Genomic DNA, 24,598 nt, shown 5'->3' on the forward strand with positions numbered 1-24,598 from the left:
GTCCATCAATGGCTATTAGCCAAGATGGTCAGAGATGCAGCCCCATGCTCCAGATGTGGTAAACCTCCAACTGCCAGAAACTGCAGCTGAATGACAGGGGATGGATCACTTGAAATTGTTCTGTTCTGTTCATTTCCTCTGAAGTATCTGGCACTGGCCACTGTTAGAGACAGGATACTGGGCTAGATAGACCATTGGTCTGACCCAATATGGCTCTTATGTTTTGTGGCCCTTTGCTGAAGGAGGGAATCTCCCAACAGAATCTCCTCATGAGAATGGTTCCTGAAGAGAGGGTTGGAAGGGGGCTTCTATAGAGTAGCCACAGTGAATGATTTCTAGTACCTATTTGTCTGTTGTGACAGTTGGGGACAAAGAGGGTTAGGCAGCCACCAAAAGTTGAAGGGGGGGAGCAGTAGTGGCATCAATGGGAGTAGGGGATTTTATTGTCCTATCAAAAATAACGCCTAGATGGTGGATGGGTGTGAATAGTTGCAGTTGTGTTAGCAGGAGCTGCATTTCTAGACCCTTTCACCCTCTGGTGTTTGTGTAGTGGTTTGGATGAGTGATGGTGGTAGAACAATTGGGGAAGAGGTCTTGGCTTATACACCTGTTTATGATGTTTTCTGTTTGGAGCTGGGGTGTAAATGCTCAGGGAGCAGAGGGTTATTCTAGAGAGTCTTTAATGGAGTGTAGAGACTCAGCAGTCTTCTCATTAAATAAATTAGAATAATTGAAAGGCAAGCCCTCTATGATATTTTGAATCTCCTTGGGGAAGCCTGAGGAGAGCAGCCAAGACTCACTCCTCATGATTAATCCCATGGTAATCCTTTAATTGCAGTGTCTGCTGCATCCACTGAATCCTGAGGGGACATTTGGGGCACTAGTACGCCTTTGTCAATGAGGACCTGGAATTGGACCCTGACCCCTAAGGGAGTTTGTCCTTGAAGTCCAAACTTGCTAACAAAGCTTGGTAGTTAGCAATATGAAACTGAAGATAACACCTTCCTCTGTAGAAGGTCAAGTTGCTTAGATTCCTTGTCTGCTGGTGTAGCCTTGGGATGCTGTAATCCAGACCTTTCAGTGGTTGCTTGCACCACCTGGGAGTTGGGTGCTGGGTGTGTGAAGGGGAACTCCGCTCCTTTGGCTGATACAAACTAGAGCCTGGTAGCCCTTTTTGGAGTTGGGGCATAGAAGGCCTGAGTGTGCCAGAATACCCTGGCTGGTTCCATGATACCCTGGCTGGTTCCATGATGTCCTCGTTTACTGGAAGGGCTACTCTACTGGGACCAGATTGTTATAAAATGTCAAGGAGTTGATACTGAGTATCCTGGAAATTCTCTAGTGTACCTGGAGGTAATTTGCCACTCTCTCCATAGGCTTCTGATACTTCTTGTAGTCATCAGGCAGGGATGGCAAAGATGGGGTAACTGCCTCATCAGGTGAGGAAGATGAAACCATTGGTACCTGTAGATCCAGGTTGGTCTCTTCTCCCTCTGACTGCAATGGAACTGGTAGATGTTGTGTGGGAGAGGTACGTTGGGACTTATGGATGGAACCAGGACATCTGTCATAGGGATCACAGTAAAGCCAATATGAAGGGTCAACTGGTTGAGGGGAACCCCACAGCATCTGGTACTGTCTTAGGTAGTCATATCTAGGTGGAGGATGGACCCCAGATCTTCTCGAGTCTCTGTCCGAACTTGCCTCCCTACATGGGAGTGAAGGAATATTTGGAGCCTCTGACTCCTCCAAAGAGAAGGTTAGTTCATGCTCAATCAGCAGAGCTGTCAGTACCAGTGGGTAAAAGCTCCTGTCTATAAAATGAAGAGAGAAACATTCCTGTCTCTTCAAATTAGTTTCCTTTTCTGTTGTCACAGTGTCTCTCAGGAGTTTCTAACCAAAAGAAGAAGAGACTGAAGATAAGGAAGGGAGAACATATCCTCCAATGAAGTGTAAGTTTTGGTTTGTTCTTGGGTCCAGGGCATTCCAATAGTCAGGACTGATGGAACCTTGGCATCCATGGTCATCATGGATGGCAGGCCTTTATGGGGACAGGTTGGTACTTATGAAGAGACTACCTGGGAGCTCTTAGATGATGTAGGTAGGCATCAATACATAGACTTATGAATTAGAGCTGATGTTGGTACTGGCAGATTCTTTCTCCTTTGCACATTGCCCTCAGGAGGGTTTAAGTGAGCATTAGTCCTTATGTCCTGAATATGAGGACTCACCCAACTTGGATGCAGTGGGAGGGATGCCTTCTTTTGGAAACAGACCTGGAAGGAGATCTGTCCTTATGCGTATCAGAGTGACCCTTACTCTCATTAAAAGACCTGAATGACAATTCCTTGGGCTTGGTTAGCTTTAGCTTGCACTCCAGAGCTTGTGTTCAGAGGGGCATTGCTCATCAGTTAAGGCTGATATACAGAGAGGTCTCCCTGGCCCAAATCAGACTCATAACCTTCTCATAAGATATTTTCTCAGCCAGAGCTCTCATGTCTTAAGGGTTTGAGGGGGAGATGAGCAACAAATACTCCCAGACAATAACAGGTTTCAGAGTAGCAGCCGTGTTAGGCTGTATTCGCAAAAAGAAAAGGAGTACTAGTGGCACCTTAGAGACTAACAAATTTATTTGAGCATAAGTTTTCGTGAGCTACAGCTCACTTCATCGGATGCATCCGATGCAAATGAATCCGATGAAGTGAGCTGTAGCTCACGAAATCTTATGCTCAAATAAATTTGTTAGTCTCTAAGGTGCCACAAGTACTCCTTTTCTTTTTCCCAGACAATAGTGGCAGCTTTGGTGCTTGTCACTGAGGAGACGAAGCAGGATGTATAATTCTTAAACCTTGGTCTCTGGGCATAATATCTGTCTCTGGGCATAGTATCTGTCCACAAGGTGTCACTCCCTGAGGTGGGCAGAAACTAAAGGCTTGTCTCCACTTATCGAGGGATCGACATGTGGCGATCAATCCATCGGGGTAGTGAAGACCCGCTAAATCGACTGCCAGTTGCTCTCCTGTAGACTCTGGTAGTCCACTGGAAGGAGAATCATAAGGTAAGTTGACGGGAGAGTTTCTCCCTTTGACCTAGCATGGTGTAGACCCTGCAATAAGTCAACCTAAGGTACAGTTATTCATTTAGCTAAGGTTATTCATGTAGCTGGAGTTGCGTAATTTAGGTGGATTTAGCCCCAGGGTGTAGACCTGCCCTAAATTATATGCTATACTATACTAAGATTAAAAACTCGAACTATACTAAAATACTAAAAACTATTTACAGGTTTGAAGAAGAAGGAAGCACAGGGAAAATCTCTGGAAACAGAGGGTTCTGACTCAGGCCATGCAGAGGTAAGAAGGAACTGCTCTTTATACCTTGGTTCAGAGCACAAGGAAAACAATTGTGCAGACATGGACCAACAGACACTATTTGATATATATCTCTGATCTCAGGTGCATGGTTGGCATGTGTACCCATATGTGGAATATGCATAGGGACCAGGACTCAAAGATGAAGTATCTGTTTTATTTTTAAACACAAAGAATCTGGTTTTGGGAGAAATAGGAAAGACAAAAGATGAAGAAATCTCAATCAAAAGAAAAAAAAAAGGATAAGGGAGGCAGAAGGCTCCTTTCCTAGCATAAGAAAGAGCACCAAGATTGTGGACCAAATGCACAGATCTGTTTCAACTGCTCTGCACCTTGAGACTGCTTTGCATCACTGGAAAAGTGCAAAGCAGCCACAGCATGCTGAAGAGTTTGACTCTGTCTGTTTGAAAAATGATTTTTGAAATTGTACCTTTCTGAGTATGTATTTGGATTATAATGTGTAGCATGAATAAGTCTAAAAGAAATCATTGGATGATAAGAAGTTTGGGACTAGCTGGATGGAGCTGAGAGGTTGACAACAGTAAAGATAGTAGGCTAGTATTAATGATGCCTTCAAATGGTTGCTGGTTTTTGCTTAATAGTAGTATTACTCTGAGAAGTTTATTTCAAATACACAATAAAAATGGGAGGTGGAAGCCTTTTCTACACTTAGAACACACTCAAATTCAGTTAAAAAAGTTTAGTGAAAGTGAAGCACTATATTTTACAGGACATTACATGAAATGCCATTTTAGCCTACTTGCTGGAAAACCGTATTTTTCCATTTTCTTACTTAAAATGTAGTACATTTCTTAAATACTACAGAAACTAGAGTATGGTAGTTGGTGACTGCTAGGGGTATGACAAATCCTGGCTCCACATGTCAAGAGTTACATTGATGCCAAGAATCCTCCCAAAACTGCATCAGTGTTCATGATATCTTCCAATCTTCGTGGGCAAGGCATTAACATAGACAAGATTTTCCAAAAAACTTTCTCCAAATATGTGACATTTCTACTGGGAGTTCTATTCCTTATATGGGCTTATTCATCCCTTCAAGTACTAGATATCATTTTAAGACAAAACTAGGGTTATTCGATTAGTTTGTTAAAGTGATCAGTGTTCCTGTTTCTGGACAAACTTGCATGGAAACTCACAACAAGCCATGAACTGCACTAAAGTAACTGGTTATGTTTTATCTGAGACAAGGTGGGTGAGGTAATATCTTTTATTGGACCAACTACTGTTGGTGAGAGAGGCAAGCTTTCAAGCTAACAGAGTTCTTCTTTAAGTCTGGGAAAGGTACTCAGAGGCCTCGTCTACACTACTGGGGTAAGTTGACCTAAGTTACGCTACTCCAGCTACATAGCTGAGCTTGACTTACTGCAGCGTCTACACGACACTGTGTCAATGGGAGAGCACTCTGCGGTCTGTCCGCTAAATCGACCCCCGCTGAATTGAGCGCAGCAGCGTCGATCCCCAGTAAGTGTAGATTTGGCCAGAGTGTCAGCTAAATACAAGATCCAACAGATAGTTTAGCATAAATAGTTAGCACATATTCTAAGGGACCGTTCAAGGTGAAGTGACCCATTATTTAGCTATTTAATTATTTAGTTATTTAGTTGTTCCACACTGAGTACTCTTCCCAACCATGTGATGAGTTCTAAGTTGCTTGAAAGCTTGTCTCTCTCACTAACAGATGTGGGTCCAATAAAAGAGATTACTCACCCACCTTGTCTCTCTAATATCCTGTGTCTGATAAGGCTACAACAACACTGCATATTATACCTGACAAGTATGCACTACAGATGCCTTTTAAATTTACTTTTGAAGACAGTGGCAAATATTTACATTATTCAAATAATCTAAAGAATACTCAGCCTAATTTTAAACTGTTATGCATATTCAGAAATACAGCTACATAAATATCTATGAAGCTGATGTGTGAAGTTTATACTTCTACTTTATACCATTTTTTCATTTGTTTGCAGACTTAAGACAACAGTACATCAGTTTGCATTGTCAAAGCTAACTTCAGAAGCATAAGGGATAGACAATTCACTTTAAAAATAATGAAAGCTTCAATTCTGGAGATAAGCAAAATCTGTGAGAAACTCCTAAAATCTAAGAATATATAGATTTTTCTTATCTACATATTTCTATTATACTTTGTCATTTGTTATTCACAACACTGAAAATTGGGGGTCTGTTTTACAGATAATTTATTTGTTATTTTGACCATTTATGTTAATTCTCAAGCACATAAAAGTCATGATGAAAAAAAAATGGTAGCACACATATAAAGAACTATTGCACAGCTCCAGATAAAAGGTATAAGAGTAAGTTGAGAAGAGTGTTCTTATGAATGCTTTAACTGTTTGGGTCCATAGGAAATGAAATCAGATTTTTAAAAAAGGCCCAATTTTACTCACTTTTGTTCTTTGATCCACTGATTAACATTTGCAACCACTAACTCACTTTCCTCATGGAGGTGACTGTTGTCAGTTCGTGCTGCTTCCAGAGCCTGGTGCAAAGTTTCCAGCTGTGGATGCAGACAGATCAAAGCTTATGATGGACTCCCTAGAACACACTCTATCTGGAATACTAATAATAGTCTGTACTAGTTGTAAAGAATCAAGTCATTTTTCTCCACTCCTTCAAATAATCAGGGTTTCCTTGTACATGCTATTAATTGATTCAATATGCTGGAAGGAATGTCTGAACTTTTCCCACGCCTTACATTTACCCGTTTATTATAACATACATTAGTCTACCTCCAGAGGTTGTTTTAATTGAAATCAGGTTTATTTTATACGAATGGAAAGTTTACAGCTTGTTATGTTTCAGTTTAAATCCTGTATTCTTTTTACTTTTTATATATTTTATTATGTTTTTCTTTAAAGCTAGTTCATAGCATTTAGAAAACAAAGAATGTCAAAGCAGAGAAGTATTTTAGCACAGTTCAACAGAACATAAAATCTAGAATACTAGGGGACTGGATGGCTCAGCGACTGGGAACAGGATGTCAAGCCAGTTCCCTTTATATCATCAGTTTGAATCAAGCTCAGGTCAGTAGTGACCAAAAGTCATGACCATCTGCTCGATATTTGGAGCCTATGTAAAAGGAATTGGTAATCTCAGTTCAGTGCCTAATGGCTATGTATTCAGATGACAGAAACACCACTATTGGTATCCTTGCTGGCAGACTCTTGAAAGGGCCAGCTATCAAATTTGTCGACTGTCCCTCTCACTCCAAGAGGTGGAGAATTTAGGTCTGATCCAACTGCTATTGAAGTTAATGGCTAAACTCCCAGTGATTTCAATGGTGCAGAATTGAGCCTTATGTCCTGAAGACGAAAATCATTTAAAAAAGATCTAGATTAGTAATAAAATTCTTCATTAAGAAACATATTGTACATCAGATCACTATATTAAAGCTTATATGAAGAATAAGTGAAAGAAAGTATTGGTCCTTACAATCTAGTTGGCTATAATAGAATTAGTAATTCATATTAGCCACATAAAGAAATGGTTTCAATACCAAACCATCTGCAGCTCTTTAAGAACAATATACTTACTCATATTTTTCAAATGACAGTACACACTTAAAACCATGGCTTTCTTCAACAGGGAATACAATTTATTCATTTTTAAAACCAACACAAATTTCCTCCAAAAATTAGGATGGCTTTATGAACATTGTTCAAAATAGTAGTATGACACCAATGATGCTTAAAAGTATTGAGTACAATAAATCTCTAAATATGCATAAAAGCCTCTTACAATATTAGTGAGGGTAATATATAATGGAAGAAACAATATATATCTAATTAAAATCAAATCAAAATAATATCCTTTTACTCTTCTGAGAGCTATCTGTTATGCATATTAATACTATATAATAGATTACACTAATGCTGCAGAAGCAATTTACTTATTTATTTAAAGATCTTTAAAACATTATCATGTATTATTAAACCACACAATTTATTTCTAGTTGCTTTCGTAATTATGTGAAATTTAAAAAGAGGGCTTAGTATCTGACAATTTATGATTACCTGAGGTACTGACAAAGGAGATAATATATGTCACCCCGGTGTTGACACAAATACAGTGATTTGCTAGGTTGGAAAATGGTTACAAATACAAATTTTTAAAATGTAAAAGGGAAATTAGTTTAACATAGAATATACTTACTTCTCTACTTGCTGTGTCAAACGTTATTGTAAATATATTTAGGCAGGAAGTGTCCTGCCTAAAAAGAGACAAAGAACACCAACTGAGCAGGTCCTCAAGGAATCAATTCTGAAGCACTTAGAGGAGACGAAAGTGATCAGGAACAGTCAGCATGGATTCACCAAGGGCAAGTCATGCCTGACTAATCTAATTGCCTTCTATGACGAGATAACTGGCTCTGTGGATGAGGGGAAAGCGGTGGATGTGTTATTCCTTGACTTTAGCAAAGCTTTTGACACGGTCTCCCACAGTATTCTTGCCAGCAAGTTAAAGAAGTATGGGCTGGATGAATGGACTATAAGGTGGATAGAAAGTTGGCTAGATTGTCGGGCTCAAAGGGTAGTGATCAATGGCTCCATGTCTAGTTGGCAGCCAGTATCAAGTGGAGTGCCCCAAGGGTCGGTCCTCGGGCCGGTTTTGTTCAATATCTTCATAAATGATCTGGAGGATGGTGTGGATTGCACCCTCAGCAAGTTTGCAGATGACACTAAACTGGGAGGAGAGGTAGATATGCTGGAGGGTAGGGATAGGATACAGAGGGCCCTAGACAAATTAGAGGATTGGGCCAAAAGAAATCTGATGAGGTTCAACAAGGACAAGTGCAGAGTCCTGCACTTAGGACGGAAGAATCCCATGCACCACTACAGACTAGGGACCGAATGGCTTGGGAGCAGTTCTGCAGAAAAGGACCTAGGGGTTACAGTGGACAAGAAGCTGGATATGAGATAACAGTGTGCCCTTGTTGCCAAGAAGGCCAATGGCATTTTGGGATGTATGTGTAGGGGCGTTACCAGCAGATCGAGGGAGGTGATCGTTCCCCTCTATTCGACATTGGTGAAGCCTTATCTGGAGTACTGTGTCCAGTTTTGGGCCCCACACTACAAGAAGGATGTGGAAAAATTGGAAAGAGTCCAGCGGAGGGCAACAAAAATGATTAGGGGACTGGAACACATGACTTATGAGGAGAGGCTGAGGGAACTGGGATTGTTTAGTCTGCAGAAGAGAAGAATGAGGGGGGATTTGATAGCTGCTTTCAACTACCTGAAAGGGGGTTCCAAAGAGGATGGATCTAGTCTGTTCTCAGTGGTAGCAGATGACAGAACAAGGAGTAATGGTCTCAAGTTACAGTAGGGGAGGTTTAGGTTGGATATTAAGAAAAACTTTTTCACTAGGAGGGTGGTGAAACACTGGAATGCGTTACCTAGGGAGGTGGTGGAATCTCCTTCCTTGGAAGTTTTTAAGGTCAGGCTTGACAAAGCCCAGGCTGGGATGATTTAGTTGGGGATTGGTCCTGCTTTGAGCAGGGAGTTGGACTAGATGACCTCCTGAGGTCCCTTCCAACCCTGATATTCTATGATTCTATATGGAAAACAAAATAATTCTCCACTGGGAGTAGACTGAGGGGTTGCATGATTTTAAACATTTGTACTTAGACTTTTGAAATGCAATCCTTGGCAGTGCTCTAATGTTTTCTTTGTTAAAAAATTGTGAGTAAATTTGGAGCTCAAAAATGAAGGATTTATAATAGAGATTTGAGCAAACCCTATCACAAGACATGGCTACGAGCCTCTCTTTGTCATTGTACCTCAATCCTAACCTGTTGGGTTAGTAGAGCAGAGATTACACGTGGTATTGTGTAGCAACTTTGGACCAAGCCATACCATGTAGGGATGTAATTGGGAGTAAACACCTTTTCCTCCCCCTTGGCATGTGACCTCCCTGAATTGTCACTCAGGGTGCACAGCACAGATCAGGCTCCTCAGGGTCACCTCTCCCAACTGTGAGCAAGTGAGTGGACAGTGGGAGGTAGAAGAAGTGGAGTCCCGATTGAAATAAGTGGAGTCCCGATTGAAATAAGTGGAGCCCTGTACCAGTGAAATTGAGCTGATGTAGGGGGAGCTCAGCAATCTATACAGGCAAAATGCACATTACTTCCCCCGGAACAAGGTGGAACAGAGAAGGACTGCTCCTGGGCCAGTTCAGCTACACACTGTCTATTTCAAAGATATAGAATACTAAAAAAGAACACACAGTCTATTCCCTTATGATGTACATAAACTGAGGAATAGGATTAAAACATCAAATTCATTTTCAATTGCATCCTAAGAGAATTTGAACTTTGAAATTAGCCCACTGCACATAGGTCCTCTCTCCTTCCATGGTATTCAAATTTAGTTTAAAAAAAGAAGGCTCAATCTTAGTTGACAACTGGTTCATGCTGAATCTAAGGCTCCCATTCTGCAACATGTGGTGCTTCACATTTCAAATACTTTGGCAGTGATTTCAAATACTTTAGCCATTTCACTGCAGGGACTGAAGACTGGGTTCCCACGACTACTGGAACCGTTCAATACTGTACATTTAGAATCCTGTCAGATTTTAAGATTTTTTTTCCTGAAGGATAGGCTACGTGTAGCTGGAGAGCAGATATGGCATTTAATGATTATACAGGTTTGTGGACCAATGTAGTAGACTCTCATCACCACTCAGTTCTTGACTCACAATAGTTGCCATGATTGAAATTTGACTTATTCAGTCAAAGTAACAGAAGAAAAAGGTAGGGCATTAACAAAGGCCTTCCCATCTAGAGTCTGACAGAACAGTCCAAAGACAACATATCTGGCCAAATTCAGTGGTATCCATGGTGGGGTAAGTTACATAATCAACCAAGTATATTGGAAAATGTGTATAGTTGGTAATGCAGCACAACAACAACAAAGACGGTATTCAATGGATGTGCAAACTTGCCTGATGAGATGGCAGAAAGTGTGGGTACAAGGAAAACCAACTAATTGGAGAGGGATGGTATTGTTTTGCATACCTACTGAATGTCACATTGGTGCAGAACACACTGCTTTATCAGTTACCTAACTGCAACTTACATTTTTACATGTCTTCCAGAATTCACCACTGAATTTTGATGCAGACTTCAATATGAGTTGCCATTATTTCCAGGAGGCCTGATTTTGTACTATTCCAAAGTCTTGAATTCTATGTCATTTCAGCACCTTCCAGAATCATGGCTTCTGGAAATAAACTTCCTCTTATGGTTGCTTAGGCTTTTATATCTATAGTGTGTCTGCCCTGTGTGGAAAAGATGAGCAGCAAAATTAAACTTTTTTTCTTATTGAAGATTGATGGGCTATCCGCCACAATTTAATTACAGAAATGATGTTCTCGTCTGTTGTGACTCTCTGCCTACTTGGGATGAATACAACTAGAAGTATTCAAACTGAATAGTGCAGGTTAATTCCTGTGTTATTCTCCATTAGGGTAGAAACTAAGTCTTTCCTGGATAGTTCTTAAATGCCAAGGGGCATTAACATTAGTAATAGTGATAGTTACTACATTGCAAGAGGGTGGCTGGGCCTTCTTCTCTTGATCCACTCTGTCAGTGGGTGTTAGAACCCTGCATAAAGCTCCTGATGTTTTGCAGATTCATTATAGCACAGGTGGTTTGTTAACTTTACCTGGGATGTAAGAAATGTATGTACAACTAAGGAGGTTGGACAGGGTGGGAAATCCTAATGACAACCACACTGAGAGAGGAAGCTTAGGCTGAGATTAATGTTGTATTACTGTTTTTGAGTTACCAATAAAGTCAAACCCCAGAAAAAGGGTGAGAGTGGACATTAACTGATGGTGCTCTAATTACCCCTAAAAATTTACACTCCAAACATGTAACCATACACCATTCAAAAATCCTGTTTGATCTCTGATCTTTCTTCTTAAACCTTTCCTTTGAAAAAATAGTTGTAGAAAAAGTTATTGTGATGCAACTGCAGAAGTAGCTTATTAAATATGATAATTATAGAAACAGCAGATGGAAAAACCTGTATTAGGTCATTTTGTTCAACTCATCTCCTTTCAATGTAGGATTTTTCCTTAGAGTATATTTTTTCGTATTTAGTCACAATAATGAAGTAGCACTTGTGTCTCTAACAAGTTATCTATTTATGACTGAGGATTCATTACAGAAGAGCAGGATTCTTTAGTACAGAAGCGTTGCAGTTCAATGGAGGAGGAGTACCTGGACAGATGTGCTGAGGCTGTGAGTTCAAGCCTCACCTGGAGCACTGGCTTTGAGGGTGGTGATGCCCTGGAATTGGTTACCTAAGGAGGTAGTGAAATCTTCATCCTTAGAGGTTTTTAAGGCCTGGCTTGACAGAGCCCTGGTTGGGATGATTTAGTTGGTGTTGGTCCTGCTTTGAGTAGGCGGTTGGACTAGATGACCTCCTGAGGTCTCTTCCAACCCTAATCTTCCATCTTTCTATGATTCTATGACATTGCAACCTTTCTGCTGACATTACAGTTGAATTAACACTTTAATGCTCTTGAGATAAACAAAGTCAATACATTTATCAGAAAGAATAAGAATTAATTACCTGTAATTGTTTTTGTCTGTAGCTAGATATCACAAAAGACCACCATCCACGCTTACACCACTGAATATAATGGAGGAAAAACCACGTAGCTTAAATATTGTCAAAATCACTTGTTCAAGCAGACAGTTTCATCCTAACCCATGCCACAGATGTACTTCAACTACCAAATCCTTTCAAAGAGGAAGATAAAATCTCTAACATACAAATAAAAAGAAATGTAATTATAGAGGGATTTGAAAATTACAGAATCTTCAAATCTGTGGTGAGGAGGGTAAGTGGTGATCTGTTGTGATGTACATCTTCAGCGAACAATAAGTGGTAGATTCTCTATCACTTGAAATCTTTAAATCTCACTGGATGTCTTTCAAAAATATGCTCTAACTCATCTAGAATTCAACATGCTGAATGTAAGAATCACTGGTTTAAGTTCTGTGGCCAGTGTTATGCAGGAGATCAGACCAGATGTCACACTGATCCATTTTGGCCAAAAAAGCTATGCATCTCTGAATAATTAAGAGTTAAATTGTATCCACTCATTAAGGTAAAATGAGTCCTAGTAACACCATGACACAGGGCCCTTCTTGGCTTTACACTTACAGCCCTGCACCCACACAATGAGCCACCCCACACATGGCATTCCAGTGGCAGGGAGGTCCCCTAACTCTGCCAGGGTGGCAGTGTCTTCCTCAGGAAAAATAGGGGCCCCAGAAAGGTGGGGATGGCAGCTGCCTCCTCCCCACTAATACTTAACTCAACAGTGGGCTGGGCCCACTGCACTCTTCTCCTCCACAGAGTACTTTATTGAGGGGGTGGTTAGCAAGGCCCACTGGAGCAGTACATTTTGAGATACAGGACAGTTCACACCTCTCAGAGATATTGTTTCAGGCTGTCTGCCGATTCAGGCAGATATTGCTGCTTTGAATATACTCAGGGCTTTCTTACATAGGAAAGTTTAACCAGTTATATCAATATAACTTTCCCATGTAGATGAGCCCTTTTATTTGCAACCATGAGTGGTAGAAATTTACTTTTTCAGAGGAAAGCTTAGATTCTGATGTAATCACATGACTCAAGGAGCGAGGACTCTAGGCATGGGTGCTTATGCCTTAATCCTGCCCTGCCTGCAATTTTTTTTTAAAAAAATTATTGTTCAAAGTATAGTGTCCTTGCGTATGTTTCTCACTGATCTAGTTTTGTGTTTTGTTTTTTACAGAAACGCTGGAGCTTTTTCATTTATAAGACTGGGCCTTAGTTATGACAATAGGTATCATTAGAGAAGAGAAAAACTTTTACCCTTAAATATGCACAGGACACCACTCACCTCATTTACACTATGCTAGAGAAAGCATAGATGGTGTGCAGCCACCAAGGCCTATGGCATGCTATGGAGGATTCTTCTCTTCACTTCCCAATTTCCTGTAGGTGGAGAGCATACTGTCTTATAAAGATGAAGAGCCAATGGAGGTCATAAAATGGTATATTGGTCAATATATTAGACAAGAAAAAAAGTGTGGTAATGCAATCCCTTTTAGATAAAGAAAGTAAGTGTCCCTCTATTATAACCCTATTAAGCAATGCACCCAAAGGGAAAGGGCCATGAAGTGGCAGCACTGCTATTCACCAACACTTTTCTTTGGTTACTACACTGGCTCGAGGAATTGAGGGCTCCCAACCAAGGTGTGGGAAATTCTATGATGGGGAAGCTTAGGGCTTGTCTATATGGAGACTTAGCACACAGGAAACTGGGGTGTAAATCTGCAATCCACTAGCCTGCTGTGCTGTAACAGTCCATTGTGGACCTTGCTGCTGAGCATTAAAAATTCTGTCGTGCGTTCTGACTTACTGCTGTTTGAAATAGAAATATGTCAAAGAGCACGATGGATCTTCTCCTGTGTGGCAGCAGGGTCCACATGGCCAGTTATAGCGTGGCAGGCTAGGGTGCTGTAGATTTACACCCTGGCTTGCTGTGCACTAAGTCTCTGTATAAATGAGCCCTTACTCCCTCTTATTCCACTGCATCGCCATGTTAGAGCCAGATGCCATCTGGCGTTAAGGGTGTCTCTTCCCCTCTCATACCAAATATACTAAAAAAGGACAAGATATTGAAAAGTCACTAGTGATTTTTAGTGATAGTGCCTCCGTTTCTAGGTGTGTAACTTGATGTATCTCAAAGGGCACAGTTTTCAGATAACGTTTAACTCCTGCCCTCCCTGTTTGAAGAGGGTCAGAGTGGACACCCAAAAAAATCACTAATCAGTTTTGAAAAAAATGGCCAAAAATCTCTTTTTAAAACTACTTTTAATAAAAATAGATACTTTTAGGAGTGACAAATGTATAACCAATTCCAGAATTACTTTATTACAGTGAACAAAAAAAATTACTTGAATTTTAAAGTATGGCCTGTAAGGAATTACATAACTCAGTAATGAATTTTGACTGAAGTAATTACTTACTTTAAATCACAAGCAATGTATTACTAGTCCCACATAAAGTAATTGTGGAATTAGTAATTCATTACTTACTGAAGTGATATTTTTTTGAAAACTAGCTCAAATTTATCATTTTTAAAGAGTGTGCCATTTTTTAAAGACTGTAATGCAGTGGTGGCCTGCACGCGGCCTGTCAGGGTAATCCCCTGGTGGGCCATGAGACAGGTTGTTTACATTGACCGTCCACAGGCACGGCCGCCCACAGCTCCTGGTGAGATTTCTTTGAGTGCCTCTCCGAGTCCTTGCGTCCACTCAGTGCCAAGTATTAAATCTTTAAGAGACTTACGCAGTCTCTTTTTAAGCACCACCAACGTGGACCTGCCTGTGGACTCAGTCATAACTGGGGGAGCACTCTTAACCAACTCGGACGTGCTCAGTACCCATTCAGAGTAGGAAGGTTCCAACAGTGGATGAAGCGCAGACTCCATCAGCAGGCACTTGAGTCTGGCAGCCCTGTCCCTTTCATAGCAGGGTTTGAACACTCTACAACAGTGACACCTCTCCCAGACACTTAAGGCAGCTGGGATGTGGTTCACTCATTGGTATTCACTCCTGCTGGTAATAGCTCACCTTTCCTGATCACTCTGGTTACAGTGTGTATGGTAACACCCATTGTTTCATGTTCTCTGTGTATATAAATCTCCCCACTGTATTTTCCACTGAATGCATCCGATGAAGTGAGCTGTAGCTCACGAAAGCTTACGCTCAAATAAATTTGTTAGTCTCTAAGGTGCCACAAGTCCTCCTTTTCTTTTTTGGTATAGACCTGTTACCGAACGACAGGCTTTGAAGTCAGAAGAATGGGACATTAGACCAGTAACGAGACCAATACCCAACCAGGCACTGATTACCCTATGCTAAAAAATACTATTCTAAAAACGTATTCTTCTAACTATTTACAGATATACTATACAAGACTAAAAACTAACATTACAGGTACTGTGTACACTAATGGAGGGAAGATATGTAAATACAGAGATTGCAGCTCCAACTGTTACTGGCAGTAGAAAGGAAGCGAGGGGGTTCAGGGGCAACGGTGTGCAGCAGTGCGAGGCACCAGAGGGCACTCACACTGCCCCAATGGGTACTGCAGAGGAAAAAATCTCCAACAACTGTGCACGAGGCCTACACACAGCTACGGTGGAATGGACATGTGCAATCACTCGAAGAAGAACTATGGGAACTGAGAAGGGACATTTGGAACGGGGGTTAGTATGTTGCTTGTACAAACCCAAACTGTGTGTTTTCCCCTTAATTACTGAAGTTTTTCTTTGCTGCTGTGCTTTGGGGAATAAAGATGAAAATAATACAATCCAGGATTCCAGGCTGTCCTCTAAGGTCACTGCAAAAAGCACAATTTCTAATTCATGTTTCAACAAATCCATAATGCATTACTATACGTACTTTGCCTAAAAGACTTCCACAGCAAAGTCATGCTGTGGGTGCAAAACATAAGAATTATAGATGCACATCACCACTGATAAGTGGAGGAATACTAGAATTATATTTTATAAACCTGCATCTACAAGAAGTGAGAAAATTTTAAATCAAATATTGCTTCAGCATGTCTAACAAATATATCTAGAGAAAACATTCAGCAGTCATATACCAGAGCATGTTGGGAGTTTTCTGAATAAACTTTGTTTAAAAAGTGTGAATTTGTCAAAATCAAAACTGTTTGCAGGATAGGGTGGTTTCAACAAATTTCCTGTATTAAAAACATTTTTATTAAAGTTCTGAAATTTTCAAAACAGCCCCTCCTTTTTGTTTTGAAATTTAAGTTGATTTATAGTTTTAATAAAGGTTGAAAATACATAAAAAATATGAAAATTGAAATAAAACATTTTTAAAGTATTGAAACAAATGTTTTATTGGCCTGGTCCATTTTTTTTCTGGATTTTTAGTTCATTCAAATTTTTGCAGTTTCTACTTTTCACCCCAATTCTGGACAGGAAATTTTTTTGAAATCTTGAAAAATGTCACTGGATAGGAACACTGTTTCCCAGCTCCAATCTATACCTTTAAAAAAACTAACACTACAACTAAGTTAACACCTAAAACAGGTGGATTGCATCTATTTACTTACCATACAGAGAAATAAGGGGAGTTAGTAAGTAAAACAAACAGCACTGGAAATGTTTCAAAAGTTCAAAATGTTCCTGCAAGTAATAAACATATATACTATAGATCCAGAGTTTACCACATGGTGAGACTAAAGAAAGATAGAACACATCAGGGAATACAAATAATAAGCCATCATTTTGAGTCTGCAAACAGAAATTTAATAAATGCTTTGGCTACCATAGCACAGACAATATGGCTAGTAGCTAAAACAATAAAAGGATCCAAGGTGTACTGTTTAGTTTTGATGCAGCTTGGGGTGCCCGATATTTGCCCACCTAAGGTCCACATTAGAAATTTGCCAGGAGCAGAAGGATTTCACATATTTTACATGTAATGGAACAATTCACAGCCTCCCTCATCATTAATACAGACATGTGGCCCACACAGACTATGGTCATCTGAATCAAGATGGGGAATTGTATGCTGTGACCTGTAGTCACCTAGGCCCTCCCTCCCACATGGAGCAATTTGCAGGATTGGAACTTTACAGGCTGCACCCCTGTAATGAACACAAGGATGGCTTTCAACCATATAATAGAGCTCAATGAACTGCAAAGATATAGAAAATAAATCAATACATATCTAACATTTATCAGAAATCTGGAAGTGGGCCAGTACTCTTGTCATCAGAAAATTTTAACTTCAATGGTAATGAATTAGATAAATTTGTGAAAACTAAAAAGTGAAACACAACATTTCTATCAGTAAATTAGATTTCTTGATTATATGGTTTGTTAAACAGCTGACTTTTCTAGAATCTATTTCAGACCTACTCCTTAGTAATGTGATAATACAATATTAAATTTAGGAATCATGTTAGGATGTAGTGATCATACTGTAATGAAATCTGCAGTAGAAATGGCAGCCAGTATTAATGAAACCAAGTAGGTTTTTTTACTTAAGGACAGCTAGTTTGTGTTGATCCAAAGCATTTTATCTAAGGAATTTGGTAGCTTCTATTCTGTTTGAGAAATTTACTTTTGAAAAGGAGAAAATAGTCAAGAAACAATTGAAGACAATATTTAATATTCATGTGCATCAAGACTATATAAGTAAAATGACAAGAGAGACCAATGTGGCTAAGTAAGGATATAAAGGAGCAATATGCAGAAGTCTTTTAAAATGAGATTTGGCTGAGGAGGATGAGTTGAAAACAAATTGCAATACTATAAGATTCGTCAAGTGAAAAGAATAATTAGTAAAAGAAAAGGCACTTTCAGGCTTAACTGGCGAGGATATTTCAATTAACTTAAAAGAGCTAATAAAAGATGGCCATAGTAGAAATATGTTAAAAGAAAGATTTGATGCTTAAGCAGTATCAGTATAGAATTAGAGGATAAAGAAATAGCAATGTGTTAAAAAAAAATCCTAAAAGATGGTGGGGCTTTATGGAGTCGTAGATTGCTAGGCCAAAGGGGCCAGTGTGATAATGTAGTCTGACATTCCAGTTTCACCCAGAAGTTCCTGTAGGAAGCCTAATCACTTATAGTTGAACTTCTTAGGTCAAGGGTCAGGTCCTCTGGTATGGAAGAAGAAAAGGAGTACTTGTGGCAGCTTAGAGATGAACAAATTTATTTGAGCATAAGCTTTCGTAAGCTACAGCTCACTTCATCGGATGCATTCAGTGGAAAATACAGTGGGGCGATTTTATATACACAGAGAACATGAAACAATGCACGTTACCATACACACTGTAAAGAGAGTGATTAGGTAAGGTGAGCTATTACCAGCAGGAGAGAAAAAAAAAAAAAAAACCTTTTGTAGTGATAATCAAGGTGGGCCATTTCCAGCAGTTGACAAGAACATCTGAGGAACGGGGGCAGGGGAGGGGGGGAAGGGGGGAATAAACACGGGGAAATAGTTTTACTTTGTGTAATGACACATCCACTCCCAGTCTTTATTCAAGCCTAATGTAATGGTATCCAGTTTGCAAATTAATTCCAGTTCAGCAGTCTCTCGTTGGAGTCTGCTTTTGAAGCTTTTTTTGTTGAAGAATTGCCATTTTTAGGTCTGTAATCGAGTGACCAGAGAGACTGAAGTGTTCTCCGACTGGACTACAGCCAAGCTCTACGATACAACCACATTTAGTCCAACCCATCAGACAGAGACAAACACCTACAAGATCTCTATCAAGCGTTCTTACAACTACAATACCCACCTCCCGAAGTGAAGAAACAGACTGACAGAGCCAGAAGAGTACCCAGAAGTTACCTACTACAGGACAGGCCCAACAAAGAAAATAACAGAACGCCCCTGTTGCAAGGATAGGTTCCTGGGTTAGTGGTTTTGTTGTGTGGTGTGTGGTTGCTGGTGAGTATTTGCTTCATGCTGGGGGTCTGTCTGTAAGCAAGGACTGGTCTGTCTCCCAAGATCTGTGAGTGTGATGGGTCGTCCTTCAGGATAGGTTGTAGATCCTTGATGATGTGCTGGAGAGGTTTTAGTTGGGGGCTGAAGGTGATGGCTAGTGGCGTTCTGTTATTTTCTTTGTTGGGCCTGTCCTGTAGTAGGTAACTTCTGGGTACTCTTCTGGCTCTAACCCGCTCCCTCTCCTGCACCCCAACACCCTACCCCAGCCCTGAGCCCCATCCTGCACCCAAACTGCCTCCTGGAGCCACTCCCCTCCACACACCTTGTCAAGGTTCCTTCCCCACTCTGAATTCTCGGGTACAGATGTGGGGACCTGCATGAAAGACCCCCTAAGCTTTATTTTTACCAGCTTAGGTTAAACTTCCCCAAGGTACAAACTGTTTTACCTTATGTCCCTGGACCTTATGCTGCCACCACCAAAGTGTCTAACAAAAATAACAGGGCAAGTGCCCACTTGGAAATGTCTCCCCCCCAAAAAAATCCCCCCAAGCACTACACCCCCTTTCCTGGGGAAGGCTTGATAAAAATCCTCACCAATTTGCACAGGTGAACACAGACCCAAACCCTTGGATCTTAAGAACAATGAAAAAGTAATCAGGTTCTAAAAAGAAGAATTTTAATTAAAGAAAAAGTAAAAGAATCACCTCTGTAAAATCAGGATGGTAAATACCTTACAGGATAATCAGATTCAAAACATAGAGAATCCCTCTAAGCAAAAACTTAAGTCACAAAAACAGGAATATACATTCCATTCAGCACAACTTACTTTATCAGCCATTTAAACAAAACAGAATCTAACGCATATCTAACTAGATTGCTTATTAACTCTTTACAGGACTTCTGACCTGCATTCCTGCTCTGGTCCCAGCAAAAGCATCACACAGACAGAGAGGACCCTTTGTTTCACCCCCCTCTCCAGCTTTGAAAGTATCTTCTTTCCTCATTGGTCATTTTGGCCAGGTGCCAGCAAGGTTATCTTAGCTTCTTAACCTTTTACAGGTGAAAGGGTTTTTCCTCTGGCCAGGGGGGATTTAAAGGTGTTTACCCTTCCCTTTATATTTATGACACACCCTAACCCACTTCCGCACTCCAAACCCCTTGGCCCAAAACCAGAGCCCCCTCCTGAACCCCAAACCCTTCATCCCCAGCATCACCCCAGAGACCACACCCCCCAGCCAGAGCCCTCACCCCCTCCCACACCACAAACCCTTGCTTCAGCCCTGAGCCCCCTCTGACAATCTTGGGCGGCGGGGGGGGGGGCGGTGCTCTTTGTTTGTGTGTGTGTGTGTTCTCTCTTGGGATTGAGAGGGCCCAGACAGAAATCCATCTTCTCCAACGCATCCTAATCCAAGTCTCCAATATTGCAACCAGTATAGGTAAGCCAGGCAAGGTGGATTAGTTTATCTTTTGTTTTGCTTGTGAATTTTCCCTGTGTTAAGAGGGAGGTTTATTTCTGTTTTCTGTAACTTTAAGGTTTTGCCCAGAGGGGAATCCTCTGTGTTTTGAATCAGAATACCCTGTAAAGTATTTACCATCCTGATTTTACAGAGGTGATTCTTTTACCTTTCCTTTAAATAAAATCCTTCTTTTAAGAACCTGACTGATTTTTCCATTGTTCCAAGACCCAGGGGTTTGGGTCTTTGATAATTTTGTAACCAATTGGTTAGGATATTATTCTCAAGCCTCCCCAGGAAAGGGGGTGTGTAGGGCTTGGGGGGATTGCTGGGGGAAGAGGAACTCCAAGTGGTCCTTTTCCCTGATCCTTTGTTAAATCACTTGGTGGTGGCAGCGTTACTTAAACCCAAGGTACAAGGGAGAATTTGTGCCTGGGGAGTTTTTAACCTAAGCTGGTAGAAATAAGCCTAGGGGGTCTTTCATGCGGTTCCCCATGACTGTACCCTAGAGTTCAGAGTGGGGAGGGAACCCTGACAACTACAAATTAGAGCTCAACTTTTTCAGCGTTTACGAGATTCACCCTGTTTGGTTAGCTGTTCAGCACTGCACTGCAGCGTTCACCTGCTCTATTTTCCAAAGAATGCTTAGAACCAGTTTCAGCGTCCCTGGGTATCCTGAGTCCTATGCCACCCAGCTGGAACTCTGTTACAGCAGAATTCATTCTAGCACTGGTTACACAAGTGTATTTTTAATTTACAAAAAATGCTGTAAATAAAATCTTTCACCTAATTTATTAAAAGTGACACAAAAATTATGTTGGTCTGTATAAAAACATTAGACATGGCATAGGTTTCCATACTTGGTCTATATTAGAATATGCTGCAATAATAAGAGAAAATAAGATCTCATTAAGTCATACCTACTGTGACCATACTGTTCAGGTTCCAAGACAAATGGTAAGTCAGACTCAAGAAGGGTGCAGAAGTCCACGGAATTTATTGAGGCAGTTCCCCCACACCCCTGGGCAGGGTTCACTGCAACAGTCTCATTAGGCCCTGCAGGCCTGTCCGAGGCAGCACAGACAATCCAATAGCTTTTATGTAGCAAAGCAAAAAAATAGTCCCATGAAGAAAACAAACTGAGTAGACATGTGCCAGGCCTACCTTCCTCCAAAGGGTGCTGGAAGTCAGCATTTACACATCTCGGGAACATATTTTACTCTTCCCTCCTCCATTATTTTTTCCTTCTGTCAACTGTGGTATAAAGGTGCAATTTGTGTTCGTCTTAAAACAAATAAATCTATTAAAAATCAAATATTGCAAGACATAGGAGTAGAATTCTAAAACATAAATGCCATGAATAATAAAATATTTAAGGAAACAAAAATATACCATTATAACCATTTAAATAAACATACAATACTGAATCTCGATGGACGCAAACTGCTACTTTATGTCAACAACTGTAAAAGTGACACATGGCATCTGCTGTTTCTTGCATTTCTTTTCCATGGTATCTACTACAATTTCTGTTATAGGGGTAAAAAACTTCTTTTAAGGCAAAGTCTTTTCTCTATCTTGTCATGTTTGCCTAGGTGAGGTTATACATTTAAATTCAAAAGTGAAAGAATAAGAGGTAGGCAGTTAGCAGTCTGGTTTACTGGAATCCTTTCCTAGGTTTTATGCATTTGTAGCTATCTGGTGGTTTTAACAGTTCTAGCAATATCACACCTCTTTTAGTGCCTTGTGTCATCTTGCCTCAGAGAGTTCATAATTTTGTTTGTGATAATACCAACTGCTCTTCTTTACTCAAAAGGTCTTTAATACATTCATGGCTGTTTTTCTGGGTCAATTTTAATGTATTAGCTGAGGTCAGCAAATAAATACTCTACACAGATGATGAGATAAGTAGCTGGCTGTAACTTTTTTTATCTACTTAAACAAAAACAAAATTTCAACACGCATTGCCCAATAGTCAGACTAGTCCAATGTAGTGATCTCCTCACAATGTTCCTATAACACACCCATACAACAAACAATGATCTCAGATGGGCTGAATGCAATGGGATAAGACTTGTAACTAAAATCCCTCAGTCTCTTCCTCCGTTGAAGAATTTGGCACAAACTAAGGATACACCATCCTATGCCTAGTACGGAAGGGCCTTCCACATCCTTCCATCCCCCAAGTCCGTACTTTGTTTTTGGCATAAACTATGGCTCCATCTTAGACCATTACCACTGCAGGACTCCTTCAAAGTTGAATGCTGCCCACAGTTAAGCAATGCAACATCAACTGAAACACCCACTATGGCACCCTTTGTCCTATTATTCTAGCAATACGTGCCAAATGCTCCAGAGAAGGTCAACCAACAACAAAACAAAACAAAACAAAATTGTACCAAACCCTACCCACAAGGGTCAAGAAAAAATTCCTTTTCAACCCCAAGAAAGAGTTAGCTGTAACTCAGTGGATGTCAGAAAGTCCGCAAAAAACTAGTCCCACACCAGCTAATATCTCAATGCTTTTAGATGCCACTGGGACAAAACTATATCAAGATTGCAGACTGAACGAAAGCAATAGTGCCTTCTGTTGGGACAGAAATGCTTGTCTCTGCTTGACAGAGGAGAGAATCAGCTCTGATTAGACCAAACAATGGCAGATGGCATCTCTGACTGGTGCATTCATGCCACCCAGTTGGCCGATCGGCTATTCCCATCTCCCACAGCAGCAGGGTGAGTAGGGCTGGGGACAAGGCGGAGATTTGCCCCACCTCCTCACACATCCAGTGCACTGGCAGAATAAAATGGCCACTGCAGAGTTACAATTTACTTTGTAATTGGAACCATACTGTAATATAGCACGATACTAGCCCTCTGCATGATATGATTTGTCTCTTGTCACAAATCTGTATCAAGTAAGCAGCAGCATGCTATAAATTTTACTTACAATATGTTATGTTGTGTACTGGGCACATTTATTATTTAACTGATTTTGATCTCCTAAAATGTAGTCAATAGTAATATATTGAAAAGAAGCCATCATCCTATATGTAGGAAGCATCAAGAATATCAGGGATTCCTTTCTTACAGAAGGAAAATTAGTTACTTCTAAGATACAGTTGGTTGCCCTTAACGTTCCAGTTTTCCCCTTGAAAGGCGTAACCAGATATCATTAATGTGTTATTCTCAGTATTCCCTATACCATGTGCAAATATCATGGCAATGTGATTTAGCTGAAAAGACCAATTAAAAGATTTTAGAAGTGACCACTGTAATAAGGGGAAGAAAATTTTTCAGTTCAGTTGATTCAATAAACAAATCAAGCCCACTCATAAAAATGAATATCAATTTTTAGAATGTATATTCTGCAGAGCAGAAGCTGTGACTTTGCTGTGGCATGATCTACATTTAAAATTTAGGTCAAGCTAGCTATGTTGGTCAGAGGTGTGTTCCTATACCAGTGGAGAAACCCCTTCTGTCAGTCTAAGCCAGGGGTGGGCAAACTACAGCCCGGGGGCCGCATCTGGCCCTTCAGACATTTTAATCCGGCCCTCGAGCTTCTACCAGGGAGTGGGGTTGTGGGCTTGCCCCGCTCTGCATGTGCCATGGCTCCCAGAAGTGCAGCATGTCCCCTGTCCAGCTCCTATGTGTAGGGGCAACCAGGGGGCTCTTAACATTGCCCTCACCCCAAGCGTCACCCCTGCAGCTCCCATTGACCAGGAACCATGGCCAAAGGGAGCTACAGGGGGCAGAACCTAGACAGGGCAGCACGTAGGAGCCGAAGGAGGAACACGCCGCTGCTTCTAGGAGCTGCTTGAGGTAAGCGCCGCCCAGATCCCACACCCCTCATCCCGTCCCGTGCCCCAACCCCCTGACCCAGCCCTAATCCATCTCCCGCCCCCCGAACCCCTTGGTCCCAGCCCGGAGCACTCTCCTGCACCCCCAACCCTCATCCCCAGCCCCATCCCAGAGCTTGCATCCCCAGCTGGAGCCCTCAACCCCGCCCCCCGCACCTCAATCCCCAGCCCGGGGCCTCCTCCCACACCTGGAACTCATTTCTGGCCCCCCCAGAGCCACACCCCCAGCCAGTGCCCTCACCCTCTCCTGCACCCCAACCCCCAGTTTCATGAGCATTCATGGCCCACCATACAATATCCATACCCAGATGTGGCCCTCGGGCCAAAAAGTTTGCCCACCCCTGGTCTAGGCTGTGTCTGCACTATAGGGTAATGCAC

At 41.1% G+C, this 24,598-nt stretch overlaps 1 protein-coding gene across 1 annotated transcript in view; it reads right to left on the bottom strand.

Moving 5' to 3' along the window:
- LOC141981362 (uncharacterized) overlaps window positions 1-24,598 on the bottom strand; it is a 110,067-nt gene that overhangs the window by 12,326 nt on the left and 73,143 nt on the right. The window contains exons 6-8 of the mRNA XM_074943044.1: window positions 21,528-21,647; window positions 13,311-13,405; window positions 5,801-5,910 (exon numbers count right to left, since the gene is read on the bottom strand). Of these exons, the coding sequence (XP_074799145.1) occupies window positions 21,558-21,647 (90 nt within the window). The 3' untranslated portion in view covers window positions 5,801-5,910; window positions 13,311-13,405; window positions 21,528-21,557. The remainder of the gene's footprint in view (window positions 1-5,800; window positions 5,911-13,310; window positions 13,406-21,527; window positions 21,648-24,598) is intronic.

The sequence above is a fragment of the Natator depressus genome, chromosome 2, assembly GCF_965152275.1.
Source record: "Natator depressus isolate rNatDep1 chromosome 2, rNatDep2.hap1, whole genome shotgun sequence".
NCBI lineage: Eukaryota > Metazoa > Chordata > Testudines > Cheloniidae > Natator > Natator depressus.